General features: G+C 42.1%; 1 protein-coding gene and 1 long non-coding RNA gene across 2 annotated transcripts in view; one reads left to right on the forward strand and one right to left on the reverse strand.

Moving 5' to 3' along the window:
* Positions 1-13,734, reverse strand: part of LOC139024823 (uncharacterized) — a 55,939-nt gene extending 42,205 nt beyond the window's left edge. Inside the window, exon 1 of the long non-coding RNA XR_011476186.1 lies at positions 13,482-13,734. This is a non-coding gene — a long non-coding RNA (uncharacterized lncRNA). The remainder of the gene's footprint in view (positions 1-13,481) is intronic.
* Positions 13,735-18,912: 5,178 nt separating this feature from the next.
* On the forward strand, positions 18,913-21,938 carry LOC112072419 (acyl-coenzyme A thioesterase 1). The gene is made up of 3 exons (XM_024139823.2): positions 18,913-19,707; positions 20,251-20,456; positions 20,866-21,938. Exons 1-3 carry the CDS (start codon positions 19,167-19,169, stop codon positions 21,472-21,474), a joined length of 1,356 nt encoding a protein of 451 aa, XP_023995591.1. The 5' UTR covers positions 18,913-19,166; the 3' UTR covers positions 21,475-21,938.
* The last annotated feature ends 404 nt before the right edge of the window (positions 21,939-22,342 follow it).

Consider the following 22,342-nt stretch of genomic DNA (forward strand, 5'->3'; position numbering starts at 1 on the left):
GCATATGGGACTCTGTAAGGACAAGATGGCCCACCTCTCTAATCGATGTGCATATGGGACTCTGTAAGGACAAGATGGCCCACCTCTCTAATCGACAACAAACAGAACACAAAATCTACATCAGCTGTTATATTGTGTTGGAAGGAGCTCTTCAGGTGTAGCCTAGCTGTTATATTGTGTTAGTTGGAAGGAGCTCTTCAGGTGTAGCCTAGCTGTTATATTGTGTTAGTTNGTTGGAAGGAGCTCTTCAGGTGTAGCCTAGCTGTTATATTGTGTTAGTTGGAAGGAGCTCTTCAGGTGTAGCCTAGCTGTTATATTGTGTTAGTTGGAAGGAGCTCTTCAGGTGTAGCCTAGCTGTTTGTACGACCGTTTGACAGTGTGTTTGCAAAGCAGTGCTGCAGCAGAGGCTGTGATCTGTGAAGGGAAGCCGAAAGCACAATGAGTTTGATCACTTTCTCAAGTCTAAGAATGCGAAAAGTAAATCAAAACCTATTAAATCCAAGGTTGTGAAATCCTTCAACACAAAGCAGCCCGATTAGCCTGTAACCTAACTACATTATTAAGATTGCCAGGAGAGCATCTTTTACTTCTTTCCCCTTGTGTTGTGCAAAATCTATTTTTCTCCTTTATATTCCTAAATCATCTGACCTCATATGTGTCTCCTCCACAGCCTTCTTGTCCTCTACAGAGGCACGTAACCAGAGGTCACCAGGAGGCATGAACGCGTGATGCGCGATCCATTCACTCTAGGATGATGGCGTCACCACACCTATTACTTTAGTTTGGATTACACTGATTGGTGTTAATGATAATAACTGTGTAATAAGAGTTTTTTTTGTAATAAAACACATTAAAGTTGGCAATAACCTTAATATTACTCTGCTCCTATTGGCCCTTCATCAAAGCATTCTAAGAATAGTTCTGGTCTCTGTCATCCAATGACAATAGAAATGAGTGTTTCCTGGTTTGATACGGCCAGGAATAGACCCATCTGCACAGTTTGAACAAACCAGTCTGTCAACAAAACACGCTGGCCCACACAATACAACCACTGCTGAAAACAGATATCTGACGGGAAATTCATTGGTAGAAAAACAACAAAACCGATAGCATCAAAACAAATGATCAAAATAAATACATTTAGGCTAGATATCTGAATTGGTGCCCACGACAGATGTTATTCTGGATGTCGTGTAGTAGGCAAGTTAATTAACTTACAACCCATGTAGTCTTGTGACAAACGAAACAGAGTATCTATGTTAACCAATGTTACATGTGCAGCAGGCTAGCCCAACACGAGCAGGCTAGCCCAACACGAGCAGGCTAGCCCAACACGAGCAGGCTAGCCCAACACGAGCAGGCTAGCCCAACACGAGCAGGCTAGCACGTACACACTAGCTAGTACCCATCTTCTAATTCTAAATTAAATTTCACCAACCGTGCTGTTTGTGGTGGTAATGGGCCATTCTCTCTGGCACAATTCCACATCCTGTCTCATCTCGTATGTCTCACAGAGTCTGTGGTGTGAGAAGGGTGGATCTGCTGGAGCCAGACTATTGAAATCTGATCTTGGGCCTGTCCCATATGGCACCCTATTCCCTGTATAGTCTAGTGCACTAATTTTGACCATGGCCCATAGGTTTCCGGTCAAAAGTAGTGCATTATATATGAAAAGTAGTGCACTTTATAGGGAGCCATTTGGACTCAGCTTTCTGTCTGGTTAAGAGGGGAAAACTCCCAGAACTACTCTATTGTAATCAGATTGCTGCTGTAAATCAGTACTACTCTACTGTAAATCAGATTGCTGCTGTAAATCAGATTACAAACTCAGCAAAACCTGGGTGGAAAATAGTGTCTAATCTTCAAAAGTGGACAATTCTTACTGTGTTGTTCTACTCTTATTTCATTTAGTCCTCCATGTTGGAGCGTGAAGATTTTCACTGTACCCTGCAATCACACCTGCAACCCTGTACATGTGACCATTAAACACCGTGAATCTGACCAACTCTGTGTACACTACTGTTGAAACGTTTGGGGTCACTTACAGATGGGGAGAAGGCATGTGTCTGGGAACACAGAGAGCAGGGGAGAGAAGGTATGTGTCTGGAAACACAGAGAGCAGGGGAGAGGAGGCATGTGTCTGGGAACACAGAGAGCAGGGGAGAGAAGGCATGTGTCTGGGAACACAGAGAGAGCACTGTGTCTGGGAACACAGAGAGCAGGGAAGAGAAGCATGTGTCTGGGAAACAGAGAGCAGGGGAGAGAAGCTGGTTCTGGAACACAGAGAGCAGGGGAGAGAAGGCATGTGTCTGGAACACAGAGAGCAGGGAGAGAAGGCATGTGTCTGGAACACAAGAGCAGGGAGAGAAGCATGTGTCGGGACACAAAGAAGCAGGGAGAGAAGGCATGTGTCTGGAAACACAGAGAGCAGGGAGAGAAGGATGTGTCTGGAACACAGAGAGCAGGAGAGAGCATGTTCTGGAACACAGAGAGCAGGAGAGAAAAGATGTGTCTGAGAACACAGAGAGCAGGGGAGAGAAGGTATGTGTCTGAAAACACAGAGCAGAGAAGAGCATGTGTCTGGGAACAAGAGAGCAGGGGAGAGAGGCATGTGTCTGAACACAGAGAGCAGGGGAAGAGCATGTGTCTGGAACACAGAGACAGGGAGAAAGCATGTGTCTGGGAACACAGAGAGAAGGCATGTGTCTGGAAACACAGAGAGCAGGGGAGAGAAGGCATGTGTCTGGGAACACAGAGAACTCAGTGTGCCAGGGAACAGCAGTGAAGAGATTGCCATCTGATAGGCCTGACTAATGCCTTGAGTTCAGCCCTCTGCTCTGATGGAGCCAAGCTGGGGCTGAGGGAAGAGGGAGAGAGAGCCCAGAGAAAGAGAGATGGATGGAGAGTGAGTAGAAGAGAAAGACAGCATGGAGAGATAGCCCTTGATCATGACTCTGATCCAGTTTTTGTTAAGAGYCCCGATGCTTGGTCTGATCATTAACACACATCTCTTGCGGTACGGCTTTGGAAGCATAATAATAATAACGTCACATTGATAAACACCTTTATATAGGGTTAGTGTTCCCACATGGCCATATCTCCATGTTACAACACTGGTAGACAGAAGACAGCTAATTAACACGTGGTCTCTCTATCTAGCATGCTCTGAAAACCTGTGTGGAATGGAAGGAGGCCGCCAGAAATGTGTGGTCACTGAAGAATTCTGTCAGCTGCAACTGTGATAAAGCTGGTTAAAACTGTGTACAGTAAGTGTGTATTTTGCAATTGAGAAATTATTTTGATTTGAAAGTAAAAAAATTGCTTTATGTTTCCAGAACCATACTGCCATTGAGAATCCATTCACGTTTACATGGGAGTATTTGACAGTTTTGGCTGGCCAGTCTACCTCTGAAAATAACATATACACTACATGACCAAAAGTGTGTGGACACCCGTTCGTCGAATATTTCATTGGGGCCCCCCCCCTTTGATGCTACTACAGCCTCCAGTCTTTTGGGAAGGCTTTCCACTAGATGTTGGAACATTGCAACAGGGACTTGCTTCCATTCAGCCACAAGAGCATTAGTGAGGTCGGGCACTGATGTTGGGCGATTAGGCCTGACTCACAATCGGCATTTTAATTCATCCCAAAGGTGTTCGATGGGGTTGAGGTCAGGGTTCTGTGCAGGCCAGTCAAGTTCTTCCACACCGATCTCTACAAACCATTTCTGTATGGACCTCGCTTTGTGCACGGGTCATTGTCATGCTGAAACAGCAAAAGGGCCTTCCCCAAACTGTTGCCACAAAGTTGGAAGCACAGAATCGTCTAGAAGGTAATTGTAGGCTGAAGCGTTAAGGATTTCCCTTCCCTGAAACAAAGAGGCCTAGCACGAACAATGAAAAACAGCCCCAGACCATTATTCCTCCTCCACCAAACTTTATAGTTGGCACTATGCATTCGGGCATGGTGATCTTAGGCTTGTGTGCAGCTGCTCAGCCATGGAAACCCATTTCAGGAAACTCCAGACAAACAGTTCTTGTGCTGATGTTTTGCTTCCAGAGGCAGTTTGGAACTCAGCAATGAGTGTTACAACTGAGGACAGAAGATTTTTTTACGCGCTACACGCTTCCGCACTCGGCGGTCCCCGTTCTGTGAGCTTGTGTGACCTACCACTTAACGGCTGAGCCGTTGTTGCTCCTAGATGTTTCCACTTCACAATAACAGCACTTACAGTTGACCGGGGCGGCTCTAGCAGGGCAGACATTTGACGAACTGACTCGTTGGATAGGTGGCATGCTTTGAAAGTCACTGAGCTCTTCAGTAAGGCCATTCTACTACCAATGTTTGTCTATGGAGATTGCATGGCTGTGCTGGATTTATACACCGGTCATCAATGAGTGTGGCTGAAATAGCTGAATCCACTCATTTGAAGTGGTGTCCACATACACTATATATACACTTTAAGTATGTTATTCTCTAACCTCAGTAATGTCCCGGGTAGTAGTACGTTATTCTCTATCCACTAATTTAAAAGGGGTGTCCACATACTGTTGAATTTATTGTGTGTGTTATTCTCTATCCACTAATTTAAAGGGGTGTTCCCATACTGGTGTATATATATAGTGTATGTGGTCCTTGGACCTTAAAGGAGTAACACTCCTTAAAAGCATTAAACACACCAAGAATCTCACTTATCAGTGGGTGAGACAGGTACGCCTGATGGCGACACTCACAGAAATAGACCATAGAGTAAGTATACACATAGGCCTATTCCTGGGAGAAACACACACACACACACACACACACACACACACACACACACACACACACACACACACACACACACACACACACACACACACACACACACACACACACACACACACACACACACACACACACACACACACACACACACACACACACACACACACACACACACACACACACACACACACACACACACACACACACACACACGGCGGCCCTTCATAATCAGGTCCGGTACCCTCCTGCCACCACCTTTCCTTTCTGTTCCCCAGTGGAGAGGCAACAGAGTTACCTGCATGCAGGCTGGTGGGAGGTGGCAGAGAGTGACGCATGGGCCTTTGGCAAGGACTACGTTGGCACAGTGGCACTGCATCATGCCAAGAGGCCAGTCTGAACAGAACAGGAACCCGTCTGGCTAGAAGTACGGCCTTGTCACAGTGGGCAGCGTACCTGCTGCGTGCCGACCCGGTAGATGATCCTACCGTTTCTACTTGTAGAATCAAAATATTCGTCAGTGGCTTCGAGCTTGACTTCGAGCCAATCAGAGAACACAAACCCCCACGTGCAGGAACAAACAAATATATATATATTTCTTTAGAGTGGGCATTTTCTCCATACGTCCACAGATGAGCTAGTCACACTTCATATGCAATGTAGGCTATGGGATGTTAGCTAGCTAAGTGCACAGACGCAATGGACAAAACACTAACTACTTCCTGCAAGCTAGCTAACCACTGTACCTAATATTGACATTATAATAAAATCACAATGGATTAGCTAGTTTCCATTAAACAGGTGCCCATGTTAGCTAGCTAGCTAAGGACACTGCACTATGATGTGCTAGCTAGCTAGTGAATATGCTAACATTAGCTAGCTAAACACTTGGCTATGGGCTGGCAATTGGCAGTATGTGATTATGGAGAGTGAATTTTATTGTTTCTTTGTCATCTTGCTAGGTAGTTATCTAGCTGTGTCCATCTGGCTAGTATCATCAAGGGCATTCTACAAAATAGCAACATTAGCGCAGATAGCTTGGAACCTAGACTAATAACCCCCACCCAACAAAGTAGAATACCTGTTAGGCAACTGTATAAACACATGTGGCCAACTCTCAGTCAGAGTTACTGGGTGTGCAGGCTTTTGATCAAGCCCTGCTCAAACACAAGTTTATCAAGGTCCAGTTGAGCAGCTGTGCTCTAAAATGTTGTTTGTTAGAGCTCTCCCGGAGGATGGTTGACCACCCATGAGCTCTCCCGGAGGATGGTTGACCCCCATTGATGTAAAATATTGCAACCAAATACGTTTTATGCCTTTTGAAATCATTCGCTCATTCAATATATCAAAGATCAAATAAATGGCTATGGTAGGCTACAAATCTTTTTATTCGGCTGAAGCAAGCCCACACATATTCAGGAAATTGACCTTTTCTAATATATTCATATTTATCTTAGCTACCTTAGAAGCAGGGCCTAAAATTAACTTTTTGGTCCACCAGCCACTCAGAATTTTTTACCAGCCAAAATATTTTTGGGGGCCATAATTACATCAAAGACACTAAAAACGTATGACCATGTTTTGTAATGTTTCTAAAACAAGAAATGTATAAGTAAGAAGTAAATGTGGTATATTGCTCAATTTCATTACCTTTTTTGTGACCCGAGTCTTTAAACCAAAATATCAGATGAGACAAAATGTTCAGTTGCCTCTCAGGGCAGGAGGTTACCGTGGTAATGGGGCCACTTGAGGTTTGTCAGGTGTGTCAGATCTAACTAGGGCGTCTCTTCGCTATCAGTTGAAGCAGCAGACTCAAACTACGTTGAAAGACAACCTAGCTTGTGATGAACACGATGTAAATAACCAAGAAACACGAGGACAAAGTCTCACTTTGTAGACTTTATAGAGTTAGTTAGACTAAATTCTATCCCTGTGCCTCCAAAAATGAATCTATCAGCATTTCACTCAGAGCTTACAGCTCTCCTGCCAGGCATTGTAGCTACCTCAGGTGGGATATAGGATTCGTATTTATTCTAGTGGGATTAGCAACTATGAAACAAAACAGCTACTGCAGCATTTTTCTACAATAAAAAAAAATCTGAAGCATGTGCTCATACTTGACTATTTTTAATTCACAAATGTAATGCGCGCACTGTAGAGATCTACAAATTGACCACACACACCAACATGGCTGGTAAAATATCGATTCTTACCCAGCCAATACCTAAATCGACCTGCATTTGGCGGGTGACGGGTGTTCATTTTATGCCCTGCTTAGAAATGTTTACTTTGCAGGGTGACTAGCATTTACTGAAGCCACATAATTCAAAAGAAAGGCTACATCTAATATTTTTGCCTAGAATGAATGTTCACGATTCACAAATTATTTTTGATTGACATGATTTGATTCTTTGGGATTGAACCGAATCCCAACTCATACAAACGAAGAAGTGAATCGTCATTTAGTCAAAAAATTATAGTTTAAAATTATTCATGCGAATTGTTTAAAAAAAAAAGTAAATCAACTTTGTATGACCTTATTCGCCAGTGTCTGTGAATGTTTTTTTTTTGGGGGGGGGGGACATGACAAACAGTTAACTAGAGGGTACAAAATATGTTTTGAATTGGCTACCTAATTAATCTGTTCTCTATCATATTTTTATAGGCCTACCTGCTACTGTAATGTCCGACTGTCACTCACACCTTGATCAATGGCCCCCTTGACTCGCACTATGCAGGATAAGTGCGCAAACACAGACGTGCTAGAGTCATTCCGATCCTGGTCGATATGATGATTATTTATTTATTTATTAAATATTTAAAAACTGTGCCTAAATAAAAATGTAAATAACATAATGTATTAAATTAATTTACATGACTTTTCTTAAATGTTTCAGATTTTATAATTTTCCAAAACTTTTCCAGGCCTGGAAAACACCATTTTAAAATTCCATGACTTCTCCAGGATTTTCAAGAATGTAAGAACTCTGGATAATAGAAGACAGACTCGACATACAGAAATGTAAGGAAAAAGGAACAGCACTTCAGAAATCAGCTCAATGTAACTGAAGAATCCATAGCATATAACCACTTCTGGGGAAATTATAACACACTAAACAAATAAGAATAGTTATTGATCCAAAACAGGGATGTTCTCCAATACTTTTGGCTCTATAACAAAGAACAAACAGCAAAAACATATACATGATCAATTACAAATCTTACAATCAGCTGTTAAAGACTACAAGAACCCACTGGATTTTCCATTTACATTGAATGAACTACAGGACAAAATACCAACCCAAAATGCCCGTGGAGTTGATGGTAACCTAAATGAAATGACAAAATATACAGACCACAATTTGGCTATACTTAAAACATCATCCTCAGCTCTGGCATCTTCCTCAATATTTGGAACCAAGGACTGATCACACCAATCCACAAAAGTGAAGACAAATTTGACCCCAATAACTACCGTGGGATATGCATCAACAGCAACCTTAGGGAAATCCTCTGCGTTATCATTCACAGCAGACTCCTATAATTTCCTCAGTGAAAACAATGTACTGAACAAATGTCAAATTGGCTTTTTACCAAATGACCATACGACAGACCGCATATTTCACCCTGCACACCCTAATAAAAAAACAATCAAACCAAAACAATGGCAAAGTCTTCTTATGCCGTGTTGATTCCAAAAAAGCGTTCGACTCAATTTGGCACGAGGGTCTGCTATACAAACTGATGGAAAGTAGTGTTGGGGGAGAAACATACTACACTAAAAAAACATATACACAAACAAGTGTGCAGCTAAAATTGGCAAAAAATACATTTCTTTCCACAGGGCCGTGGGTTGAGACAAGGATGCAGCTTAAGTCCCACCCTCTTCAACATGTACAGTTGAAGTCGGAAGTTTACATACACCATAGCCAAATACATTTAAACTCAGTTTGTCACAATTCCTGACATTTAATCTTAGTAAAAATTTCCTGTCTTAGCTCAGCTAGGATCACCACTTCATTTTAAGAATGTGAAATGTCAGAATAATAATAGAGAGAATGATTTATTTCAGCAATTATTTATTGCATAACATTCCCAGTGGGTCAGAAGTTTACATGCTACCAAATACTAATTGAGTGTATTGCCTTTAAATGGTTTAACTTGGGTCAAAAGTTTAGGGTAGCCTGCCCCAACCTTCCCACAATAAGTTGGGTGAATTTTGGCCCATTCCTCCTCACAGAGCTGGTGTAACTGAGTCAGGTTTGTAGGCCTCCTTCCTCACACACGCTTTTTCTGTTCTGCCCGCAAATTTTCTATAGGATTGAGGTCAGGGCTTTGTGATCGCCACTCCAATACCGTGACTTTGTTGTCCTTAAGCCATTTTGCTACAACTTTGGAAGTATGCTTGGGGTCATTGTCAATTTGGAATACCCATTTGCGACCAAGCTTTAACTTCCTGACTAATATCTTGAGATGTTGCTTCAATATATCCACATTATTTTCCTTTCCTCGTGATGCCATCTATTTTGTGAAGTGCACCCGTCCCTCCTGCAGTAAAGCACCCCCACAACATGATGCTGCCACTTCACGGTTGGGATGGTGTTCTTCAGCTAGCAAGCCTCCCCCTTTTTCCTCCAAACATAACGATGGTCGTTATGGCCAAACAGTAATATTTTTGTTTCATCAGATCACAGGACATTTCTCCAACTAGTACAATCGTTGTCCCCATGTGCAGTTGCAAACCATAGTCTGGCTTTTTTATGGCGGTTTTGGAACGGTGTCCTCTTACTTGCTGAGTGGCCTTTCAGGTTATGTCGATATAGGACTCGTTTTACTGTGGAAATAGATACCTTTGTACCTGTTTCCTCCAGCATCTTTACAAGGTCTTTTGCTGTTGTTCTGGGATTGATTTGCACTTTTCGCACCAAAGTACGTTCATCTCTAGGAGACAGAACGCATCTCCTTCCTGAGCGGTATGACGGCTGCGTGGCCCATGGTGTTTATACTTGTTCATCTGTACACACAATAGTACACGTGGTACCTTCAGGCGTTTGGAAATTGCTCCCAAGGATGAACCAGACTTGTGGAGGTCTACAATTTTTTTCTGAGGTCTTGGCTGATTTCATTTGATTATCCCATGATGTCCAGCAAAGAGGCACTGAGTTTGAAGGTAGGCCTTGAAAGACATCCACAGGTACACCTCCAATTGACTCAAATTATGTCAATTAGCCTATCAGAAGCTTCTAAAACTATGGCATAGTCTGGAGTTTTCCAAGCTGTTTAAAAGGCACAGTCAACTTAGTGTATGTAAACTTCTGACCCACTGGAATTGTGATACAGTGAATAAGTGAAATAATCTGTCTGTAAACAACTGTTGGAAAAATTACTTGTGTCATGCACAAAGTAGATATCCTAACCGACTTGCCAAAACTATAGTTTGTTAACAAGAAATTTGTGGAATGGTTGAAAAAACAGTTTTAATGACTCCAAACTAAGTGCATGTAAACTTCCGACTTCAAATGTATATCAATGAATTGGCGAGGGCACTAGAACAGTCTGCAGTACCCTGCCTCACCCTACTAAAATCAGAAGTCAAATGTCTACTGTTAGGTGATGATCTGGTGCTTCTGTCCCCAACCAAGGAGGGCCTACAGCAGCACCTAGATTTTCTGCACACATTCTGTCAGACCTGGCCGCTGACCGTAAATCTCAGTAAGACAAAAATAATGGTGTTCCAAATAAGGTCCAGTTGTCAGGACCACAAATACAAATTCCATCTAGACACCGTTGCCCTAGAGCACACAAAAAACTATACATACCTCTGCCTAAACATCAGCGCCACAGATAACTTCCACAAAGCTGTGAAATATCTGAGAGACAAGGCAAGAAGGGCTTTCTACGGCATCAACAGGAACATTAAATTTGACATCCCAATTGTGATCTGGCAAAAAAAATATTTCAATCAGTTTTAGATCCCATTGCCCTTCATGGTTGTAAGGTTTGGGGTCAGCTAACCAACCAAGAATTCCCAAAATGGGACAAAGACCAAATTGAGACTGTATGCAGAATTCTGCAAAAACATCCTCTGTGTACAAAGTAAATCACCAAATAATGCATGCAGAGCACAATTAGGACAATACCCTTTAATGATCAAAATCCAGAAAAGAGCTGTTAAATTCTGCAACCACCTAAAAGGAAGCGATTCCCAAGCCATTACCTACCGAGAGACTAACCTGGAGAAGAGTCCCCTAAGCAAGCTGGTCCTGTGGCTCTGTTCACGAACACAAACAGACCCCACAGAGCCCCAGGACAGCAACACAATTAGACCCAACCAAATCATGAGAAAACAAAAAGATAATTACTTGACACATTGGGAAGAATTAACAAAAAAACATCAAACTAGAATGCTATTTGGCCCTAAACAGAGAGTACACAGTGGCAGAATACCTGACCACTGTGACTGACACAAAATTAAGGAAATCTTTGACTATGTACAGACTCAGTGAGCATAGCCTTGCTATTGAGAAAGGCCGCCGTAGGGATACCTGGCTCAAGAGAAGACACGCTATGTGCACACTGCCCACAAAATGAGGTGGAAACTGAGCTGCACTTCCTAACAATGTATGACCATATTAGAGACACATATTTCCCTCAGATTACACAGACCCACAAAGAATTACAAAACAAATCCAATTTTGATAAACTCCCATATCTATTAGGTGAAATACCAGTGTGCCATCACAGCAGCAAGATGTATGTCCTGTTGCCACAAGAAAAGGGCAACCAGTGAAGAACAAACACAATTGTAAAAACAACCCATATTTATGTTTATTTATGCTCCCTTTTGTACTTTAACAATGTGCACACCATTACAACACGGTACATAATGACATTTAAAATGTCTTTATTCCTTTGAAAGTCTTGTGAGTGTAATGTTTACTGTTCATTTCACTTTTGTTTATTATCTATTATACTTGCTTTGTCAATGTAAACACATGTATGTTTCCCATGCCAATAAAGTCCTTTGAATTGAATAAGCGAAGGAGAAAGATAGAGAGTATAAGAGAGGGAGTAGAAGAGAGGGACTCGGCATGGAGAGCATGAGAAAGCGAGGGAGAGAGAGAGTAGCAATGGAAGCAGAGAAAGAAAGCCTTTGTTATGGAGGCCATTATGTGGTGTATACCCATGCAGGAGCATCCCTATGTGCTACTACACGAGAGAGAGCGAGAGACATTTACCTTTTCATTTCTGAGATTTCAAAACGTTTTGGGTGATCAAGTAGTTATCAAATTGTACTTATTGCTTATTTTGTTGTCATTATTGCTTTGTAATGAGCCATTATGTTAATCGGGCTATGATATATGACCACAATGCTTAAGCTTAGCATTTACACTTTGGGGGGGGGGAATAGAAAAATGTATTTATTTATTTATTCATTCAACTGCGCCTAGTAAACTTGGCCAAATTGAATTAGCAAATGCCCTCATAGTACAGCGGATGCTTCAATGGCCCGAGTCACACGCAGCGACACGTGCAACTGTACTGATTGCAGTGAGCCGGACGGACTGTATATGTACGCATTCGCTGCTGCTGGATAAAACACCGAGCAGAGCCGACACTGTCATCTATGCCAAAATGTCACATATCCAAGGAGCGTCCTAACAAGTCTACATTTTGATACATTGTAATCAGTTGAACATTCGGATACATTGCAACAATGTTTCACAAAACAGGTGGTGATGAAGTGTAGCAGACCTAGCAGATGACAACACAATATATAGGGTGACATGCATTGTTAGTGATCTGCTTGCATGTCAGGAGGACACACGGTTATACGGTTGGGAAATATCATTAATGATAGCCAATACTACAGCACTAACGTAACCACTACCACAATGTACCACCGTAACTAATAACTTAGCACAGCACTAACGTAACCACTATTACAACGTACCACCGTAACTAATAACGTAGCTACTGTACAAAGCTGATGATCTGATTTATTAGACAAAGGTTAGAGACAAAGGGTTCTTGTAACAGAATAGTCCCAAGTCTGTTGTAGAACCACCTATTTAAAGGGATGGGCAGCTCTATACTGTAATAACACTGGTTGTATGCATTTTATCCACTGCTTCTCAGTAGGTTTTTATGGTATTACTATACTGGTAGTGAGGTATTATGGTAGCTATCGTTATCTATTTTACTTAGGCATCGTCATCCACAACGGGTTTCCTTCCACATTGCAGTGGCCCTTGCCCGTCCTCTCTCCTCCCTCTATCTCTGTTGTGGCAGCAGACCCACTGACAGACATGTATGTCATTGTTGGTGTACAAACACTTTGACGGTTCAAATAGCCTTTGAAGGGTCAGAGTCTATGAAATTAGATTCATTAGCTAGTAGATAGCTCTAGCCACTAGCCAACCTTATCCTAGACCTAGGACATTGTTGAGCGCACACGGGTAGAAGGTAGCTAATAGACTGATGTTATCGTAAATGACAATAGTATTAGCTACACAGTAGTTAGTAACCTTGGCTTCTGGTTTTCACAGGTTCAAAACATAGACAATAGGTCCAAGCCAATGAGGCCGACATCAAAAGCAGTATACTGACAGAGGGAGAACCCCGATAGCAGTGGCACAAGCCAGAGTAATCCCGTATGCTTAGCTAGCTACTGTACAGCTAGCTTGAGAAAACACATAAGATTGAAGACACTTACCAACGAATAGGCTACCTTCAAGCCCTCCTCTCCGTTCTCACTGTCTGGTCATGGACGCAAATAGCCAGACTATCCTCCAATTGATTTGATATTTTATCACGTATAATAGTCTTTCCTGCGGTGTTGTCGCTTCTTCCGCTCCGTCACAAATAGCTAGCTAGACCGTTTCTTTCTCACTGCGAGCAGAGGAAAGCGGAAACACTTCAGCCTGCTAGTAAACCAGCAGCCTCGCTTTCGTACGGTTTCCATGGGAACCAGTAGTAGAGACTGTGGTCAGGCTATATTTATTATACGACTGTAGAATGAAGACGGACATTCATTAAGTAACTGTGATATATCACAGTAATTGTTTTACTCGGTGAAGCCCAGGCCAGCAGTGAAAATCATTGGGCCCAGACCAATTTTGTTAGCCCAGTGACTTGTCCCGAGCGGATAGTTTGATAGTCGGATAGTCTGCGAGAGGGGCGGGCAGGTCCACAATGTACTGTGTGAACCAATTACGTATATAGATAGACCTTGGATTGCAGATCATATGGGTGCGTTCGTAAATTCACTCTGGCTAGCAGATGTTATTGCGGGTGAAACGAAATGCTTGTAATATGTCCGGTGTCAGTAAACGTCGGCAAAGAAGCGTAATTAAATTGTTGCCAGCAGCACAGTTACAGTCACCAACGCTTTGGATAACATGAAAACATCCTAACCACCTCTGCTAGGGTAAGTAAAATTGTCAAAGGTGTTCCCTTGTTGTGTTGCTCATTTGTGTCTGGAAATAGCTAGCAAGCTAGTCAACTTTAGCCAGTTAACTTCAGCACCTGACTGCCGTTGTAAGGTCAGAACACTCAGATCAACCCTCCTCCTCTGTAAGAGTGTGCGCTCTGAATTTACGAAGGACACTATGACAACACTCTGAATTTACGAACTATCCAGAGCGCACTCTGACATACTGGAGGCATTTTACGAACGCACCCTATGAGAACACAGATTAAACAAACAGATAGATATTTCACTGGATGTTTAAATGTGAAGCATCCGCTTACTGTTTCCACTCACTACCAAATATGGTAGTGAGAGGAATTCCACTGGCGCGCAGTGGGAGAAGATGGAACGAGATGGATTTTAGCCGACATTATGCAAATGTTCTTATCGATTAAACATTTGATCTCAATATAGTTTTCTGTTTCCAAAACTACAATCTGTTAGGAACAGAGTGGACTAAGGTTTGTAAACTTTAAACTTTGCAAAAGTTTAAAAACTCGCGTTGTTTAGGAGTGCAAAGGTGAATTGTTACTGCACACGCGCACTTCACAGGGTAGACGTTCCCTGACGAAAACATGCAGATGATGTTAGAACGCGCCAATAGGATCTCGCTTTCCCGTGCTTGGCTCTGCCCACTATGGCTCATTTGTTCCCATTGGAAACGACAGGCGAAGGTATATCTTGGTATAGTTACAAAAATCTTTGAGGAGAAGCTTTAATCCCACCGGTAAACCATATTGACACTCCTTAGAAAAACTGCATTCCATAGGAATGAATGGAATACTACGGTATTTCATTTAAATAGTTCTTGGACAAAATTATATGCACTTATGTATTTTTTGTTGTTGTTGCTGTAGTGGGAAGAGTAACATTAGTACTTTCAAAAAATTATACTCTAAGGAAAATGGTTTTATATATTTTATTTGTATGTTTAGTTCACATAATATAACTTAAAAGTATGCATTAAGGTGTCTGTAATAGAATAAACGTGGCTAAAACAAATGTTGACATTAGAAAATGTATATCTATAGCTTCCAAAATATGTTTTACAATCGTAGGGGAGTGCCAAGATGGAGGCGCGAGGGCTTCAAAACAGCACCCCCTTTATGCCATCTAGTGTATCTATAAATCATTGGTGTGAACTTTTGGTGTTTTAGTAAATTCACTCTGGAGTGCCAGAGTGCGCTCAGAGTACATGCTCATCAATTCAGAGCGTTGTCAGATTGTCCTCTTAAATTCAGAGCATTTCTCTTCCGGAGGGCACACTGGACGCTCTGGCCGAGGAGTAGGGTTGATCCGAGCGTTCGCTGACCTCACAATGGCAGTCAAGCACCCAGGCAAAAAAAAAAGAGACAACAGATAGACAAAAAAAGAGAGAACACCTTATTCTGACCATTTTACTCTCACTAGCAGAGCTGGTTAGATTGTTTTCATGTTATCCAGAGAGCTGGTGACTGTAACTGTGATGTTGGCAACAATTTTAGTTATGCTTTTTTTTGCTGACGTTTACTGGCACCGGCCATATTTAATGGGTGTTGAGCGTTAGTAAATTCATCAATAATTCTGCGCTTTGGCACATTCAGACAAGAGTGCTCTGAAATTCTGAGTAGATAGCCAGAGTGAATTTACGAACGCGTCCTTTTGTACTTATTTTCAACTAGGAAAATATTACGGCGACGAGCAGTACCAGGTCGTAGTTACCAAAAACCCAAATCCAGAAAGCCCGCCTACGCGACCAATCAGATGAAGGAGAGTGATGACGCTTATGCAGGCTCATAAGGTCCACCTAGCCGACCAATCGGATGGAGGAGTGTGACGACGGGTATTCCTGTTATCGGGAAACGCCTCATTTTCGAAATGGCATATCTCGAGTTCAAGTTTGAGGACTAAATACGTTCGGGAACAAGAGTCACAAAAATTCATAACATTTAGAAAATGACAAACGTTTTGGGCAAAAAATTAAGTTGTCTTTTCTTGTTTAGATAACTAATAGCTTACTCTTGCCTAAAATGAGCTAGCTAGCATAAAGGATTCCATCAAAGATTTTTGTAACTTAACCAAGATAGACTACAGCCTGTCGTTTCAAATGAGCCATAGTGGGCAGAGCCAAGTACGAGCTAGCGAGATCCTATTGGCGCGTTCTAGCATCATCTGCATGTTTTCGTTAGAGAACGCATACTCTGTGAAGTGCGCGTGTGCAATAACTCAATTCACCTTTGCATTTCCTAAAAGCTTTTGCAAAGGTTACATTTTACAAACCTTAGTCCACTCTGTTCATAACAGATTCTAGTTTTGGAAACAGAAAMCTCTATTGAGATCAAATGTTTCATCAATGAGAAAATGTACAGAACGTCTGCCAAAATCCATCTCATTCAACCTTCTCCCACTGCCCGCAAGTGGGCTTCCTCTCACTACCAAATATTATGTGGAAAAGCCAAGCGGATGCTTCACATTTTAAACATCCAGTGAAATATCTTGTGATTCCATTCCTCCAAATACAGAGGAGTTACTCTACTTGATAGAGCAACGTTTATAAGTTTCCCTACAAGCCTTTCATTCTAATAGTAGTATGTCATATGCTTGACCATCGACAAAAGCACAGCCTTTGGTAGAAAAAAAAAAATCTAAGTTGGGAGAGTAAAATTCTCCTATTCAATAGTGTTATTTTCAAGTTGTGGGCACAACAAAAAGGTATGAATGTCACCAGGGGAAAAATGGACAAACAAAAGTCTAAGAGAAATATGCTGCTGAAAGTAACAAGAATGCAGTAAGTTCAAAGACAGACCACTGTCATTTAAACCATACACTTTTACAACATTTAATTTGAATAATACTGAACTACTAACTAACAATGGAATGTTCTTCCAATACATTTGAAGATGGGACTTTAAACAGGTGTGTTCTCTGTGGTTACTAAAGATTCTACGGAAACTTATTTCAAAAGTACAGTGCCTTCAGAAGGTATTCATTCCCCTTGACTTATTCCACATTTTGTTGTTACAGCCTAAATTCAAAGTGGATGAAATAAATATTTTTTCTCTCACCCATCTACACACAATAACCTCTAGTGACAAAGTGAAAACATATATTTTTTTGTTTTGAAATCAACGAACTTGAGCCACCGGGAAGGGAAAGAGGGATACCTAGTCAGTTGTACAACTGAATGCATTCAACTGAAATGTGTCTTCCGCATTTAACCCAACCCCTCAATCAGAAAGGTGCCTTAATCGACATCCACATCATCGGCGCCCGGGGAACAGTGGGTTAACTGCCTTGCTCAGGGGCAGAACAACAGATTTTTACCTTGTCAGCTCGGGGACCCGAGTCAAAACATACAGTAGCCTACACCAAAGTCAGATTTTTTGCAGTGTCTGTACTTTACTATTTATATTTTTTGCAACTTTTACTTTTACTTCACTACATTCCTAAAGAAAATAATGTACATTTTACTCCATACATTTTCCCTGACATCCAAAAGTACTCATTACATGTTGAATGCTTAGCAGGACAGGAAAATGGTCAAATTCACACACTTGTCAAGACAACATGCCTGGTCATTCCAAATGCCTCTGATCTGGCGGATTCACTAAACACAAATACTTCATTTGTAAATGATGAAGTGTGTCCCTGGTTGTCTGTAAATTTAAAAAACAAGAAAATGGTGCCATCTGGTTTGCTTAATATAAAGAATTTGAAATTATTTGTACTTTTACGTTTGATACTTAAGTATATTTAATACAGTAGCAATAAAGGCCTAGTGTACACATTTGGTGGAGATTTTAAAATACATTTTTTCTATAATTGTGATTTATCATGGGCTGCAGCACCCTCCGCACCCCTACTTCCTGCAGCTATGGTTTCCAGTGGTTCTGTGGTTGTGCTTCCTGAAGCTATGGTTTTTGGCAAGGCCATTTTTTTGCCTGCTGACCCCCCCCCCCCCCAAAAAAAACTTTCTGTGCCACACAATACTGGTCAACATGAGCTACCAAAATGACCCTGAAGTGTGCCAGAAGTACTCCCACCCCTCCTAACTTCGTGGCTAGTCAAATACTTTCTGTGCCACAGAACAGTCAAATACTTTGTATAGTACAAACTTCGTCAGATAACCGAAATTAATAATTAATGTATGTGTGTTATATTAAACAGAGGAAGGAGTAAAATGTAGGCAAGCAATAAACATTTCAGAACAACTACTAGTTGAATACGACATGGGAGAGATGCCGAACTTTGACCAAGATATTTATTTATTTACACCTTAAAACAAATAGCTAAACGGAAAACTGCAGACATTACTAGTGCCTACCCTGCGATCAAACCGCCATGAAAAATAAAATGAAACGAAGCCGAAGGTGTTCCTTGACAGCTGCCTTGAAGGAACACAGAGCAGAAATCTTTAACTAGCAAGCAAGTTGCAGCAATGAAGAATTGAGTGTGTGTGAAGGGGGAGGGAGATTTTCTATCGGCTCGGGCGCAAAGTAGGCTAATGACGAAATAACAAGATGTCAACGAATCTGCCAAAGGGATATTCAATGTCTGCTTTAAAAAAAAATCCATCTAAGAATAAGTGCCCTTCTTTGCGAGGCATTGTGATCATTGACAGCTGCCTTAAAGGAACACAGAGCAGAAATCGTTGTTGCAGCAATGAAGACTTGAGTGTGTGCGCGTTCACGCGAAGGAGGAGGGAGATTTTCTGTCGGCTCGGGCGCAAAGTAGACTAATGACGAAATAACAAGATGTCAGCTTCAACGAATCTGCATATGCGACCTTCTATTATGTTGAAAACAACGGCTGGCCATATTGGAGGTTGTGTCTAGGTCATATTATAGCTCAAAGTAAGAGTCACGTAACGGAAAAAATACCTTACTAAAGTGCAGCGGCAGTAGTAGTTGCTGTCATTCTTTTGGAAATAAGATTAAAAGAGTTGGAGTCATGTTGGCCCAATTGGTGTACCAGGAATTTCTCTCAAAAACAAAACCATGGTTTCTATGGTTATACACATCAATGCGATCGAATTCGCAACAGGTTCGCGTCCGTCTTCTCCCCAATCCTCGCTGTTTCTTCGACGAACCGGTGCACGTGAAGGTAGATGGACTTTCTCCGCACCAGAAAGTGGAATTGAGGTCCAAACTCAGGGACGATAAAGGGATCATCTTCAAAGCTTCCGCTCTGTACTCCGCAGATTCTACAGGACAGGTAGACCTGTGCCTCTCTCCCTCTCTGGGTGGAAGTTATACAGGAGTTGAACCAATGGGCTTGTTTTGGGCAATGACGCCCGAGACTCCACACCGCAAACTATTGAAAAATAATGTGTTGAGTTCAATGATGGTTGATATAGACGCGCTGCATGAGGACACAGGTGAGATCTTGGCAACAGAGACTATCGAGAGGCAGTTCATGACGGAAGGGCTGAGGAGGATACCGTTGGACATGAAAAATGGGAGAATTCGGGGGACCCTCTTTCTACCACCAGGTTAGTTATGTAGGCTTGGCCTATCCATTAATTTGATGAATAGTAAAAATATCTATATATATTTCCATTGCCGTTGTGAAGTGTATGTAGTTTCATATTTCTCTCCTATCACATCGTTCTCTTCTGTCATCTATCGTTTATCTTGCACATATGCTTGAAAGTGTTCTTAACAACATGTGTCTCCTCAGAAAAACACAAATTACACTTGTAGGATAATAGGCCTTTTTATTAGGCTATTCAACTTTGCATCATAGACTCATAAAACAGAATGTGTATGTGTTTGAAGGAAACTGTTACAGAACAGCCATAAGTTTATATGTCGCTATCTCTCTGCAAGAGAGCGGCAGGTAGCCGAAGGGTTGCCCTTGAACAAGGCAGTAAACCCCCAACAACTTCTCCCCATGACGTGGATGTCGATTAAAAACATCCTCTCTGATTCAGAGGGTCTGGGTTAAAATGCATTTCAGTTGTGCAACTGACAAGGTTGCACCACACGAACTGACAAGGTTGCACAACAACCCTTTCCTATTGCCCCATCCTCAGGGCCGGGTCCGTTTCCTGGTGTCCTGGATGTGTATATTCTGGGTGGAGGTATATCTGAGGTCCGGGCCAGTCTGCTGGCTAACAAAGGCTTTGTGGTTCTGGCGCTGGCCTACTCTGGCTTCCAGGATCTGCCCAAAACCATGCCCAAATACTTTGACCTGGAGTACTTTGAAGAGGCCATCACATTCCTGAGGAGACAGCCACAGGTTAGTTGCGGAAGAAGAGCAAGGCCCTGTATTCATAAAACATCTCAGAGTAAGAGTGCTGATCAAGGATTACTCTCCTCGTGGCTATAGAATATCGAGCACTCTTACTATGAGATGCGTCGTGAATATGGGCCATTTGTTCCATCCATGAGAGGTAAAATGACACCTTGAGGTTCCTTTCACTGGATTTCAATATTTTGTTAACTGTGTAACTGCTGCCACCTAATGGCTGCTGTTTCTCTACACATCATATCAACTAAACAGACACACTCATAACAATGACAACATAACAACAATGTTCTTTATGTGTTCAGTTAACCATCCTATTTATTGATTTGTCAAAACCAGGTTACTTTGATTGTCTGTAATGATTTTTTATCTCTTGGCAAACCATTGTCTTTTTCTCTAGGTCCAGGGTCCAGGAATAGGAATCCTGTCCATCTCTAAGAGTGGCGAACTGGCTCTGTCCATGGCCTCTTTTCTCTCTGGCATCTCAGCCACAGTCTGGATCAACGGCTGCAACGCTAATGTCATGACGCCACTGCACTACAAAGACCTCATCATCCCTCCCCTCATGCCTAACCTAGAGAACATCACCCTCACACCGGCCGGCCTTCTCGACGTCCGAGATGCCTTACCGGATCAGATAACAGATAGGAACCGCGGTTCCGTGATCCCGATAGAACGAGCCGGTTCTAGGTTCCTTTTTGTTGTCTCTGAGGACGACAGGAACTGGAACAGCTGTCTCTTTGGCCAGCAGGCCGCCGCCCAGCTGAGGCATCATGGGAAAGATAACTTTGAGGTGGTGACGTACCCCAGGGCGGGTCATTTCCTGGAGGTGCCCTACATGCCTCACTGCCCGTCTGGCTTCCACTCTTCGGTGGGTAAAGTGGTGGTGTTTGGGGGGGAAGCTAAAGCCCACCACGAGGCTCAGCTGGACCTGTGGAGGAGGGTCCAGGAGTTCTTCAGGACACACCTGAAGGACAACAGCAACACTGTCCAGAAAGCCAGGCTGTAACACTAAGAGAATGGCTGGTTGACTACTTTGCAGACTCCTGCCAGATCTCAATGTTTGGATAGGTGTTTAACATATCAGCTTACCACATCATATGATATAGTAATCTGATGTCTTACAGTGCAGTCAATGACGTGGCACATAACCATTGCTTAATGCAATGAAATAACACATATGGAATCATGTACTAACCAAATCAAAATATATTTGAGATTCTTCAAAGTAGCCTTGATGACAGCTTTGCATGTTCTTGGCATTCTCTCAACCAGCTTCCTGAGGTAATCACCTGGAATGCATTTCAATTACCAGGTGTGCCTTGTTAAAAGTTTCATTTGTGGAATTTCCTTCCTTAATACGTTTGAGCCAAAACAGTTGTGTTGTGACAAGGTAGGGGTGGTATACAGAAGATAGCCCTATTTGGTAAAATGGTGGTTTCTACTGACAATTGTGATGTACAAACTATGGCATAAGGGGATGACAAGCGGATAAGAGGCAATCGGTCATTTTGATTAAGACATTCATGAGTGAGCTAGGACAGACGTAGTCAATATAACTATTTGTTCAGCACTTTTGAAATGTACAGTGACAGAATTCAGAATGGGCCTCAGTGTTCTCCCTGTACACCAAGTCAGAACTATAGGATAAATAAAGGGGTCATATAAGCAGACAATTAAAGCTCTTAAAATATTTGGTTATTACATTTCTCAAAAATTGGTTAAAGGCTACATGTGCACCACCAGGTCAGAACATTCGTTAAAATTAAGAGGTGAAAATATACCAAATTATTAAGGTGAGGCACATGGGCTACTATCATCTTACTACACAACATACATTTAGTATTACTTTCTTAGCTGCATTATACATATAGCCC

Source organism: Salvelinus sp. IW2-2015, unplaced genomic scaffold, assembly GCF_002910315.2.
Source record: "Salvelinus sp. IW2-2015 unplaced genomic scaffold, ASM291031v2 Un_scaffold1921, whole genome shotgun sequence".
Lineage (NCBI taxonomy): Eukaryota > Metazoa > Chordata > Actinopteri > Salmoniformes > Salmonidae > Salvelinus > Salvelinus sp. IW2-2015.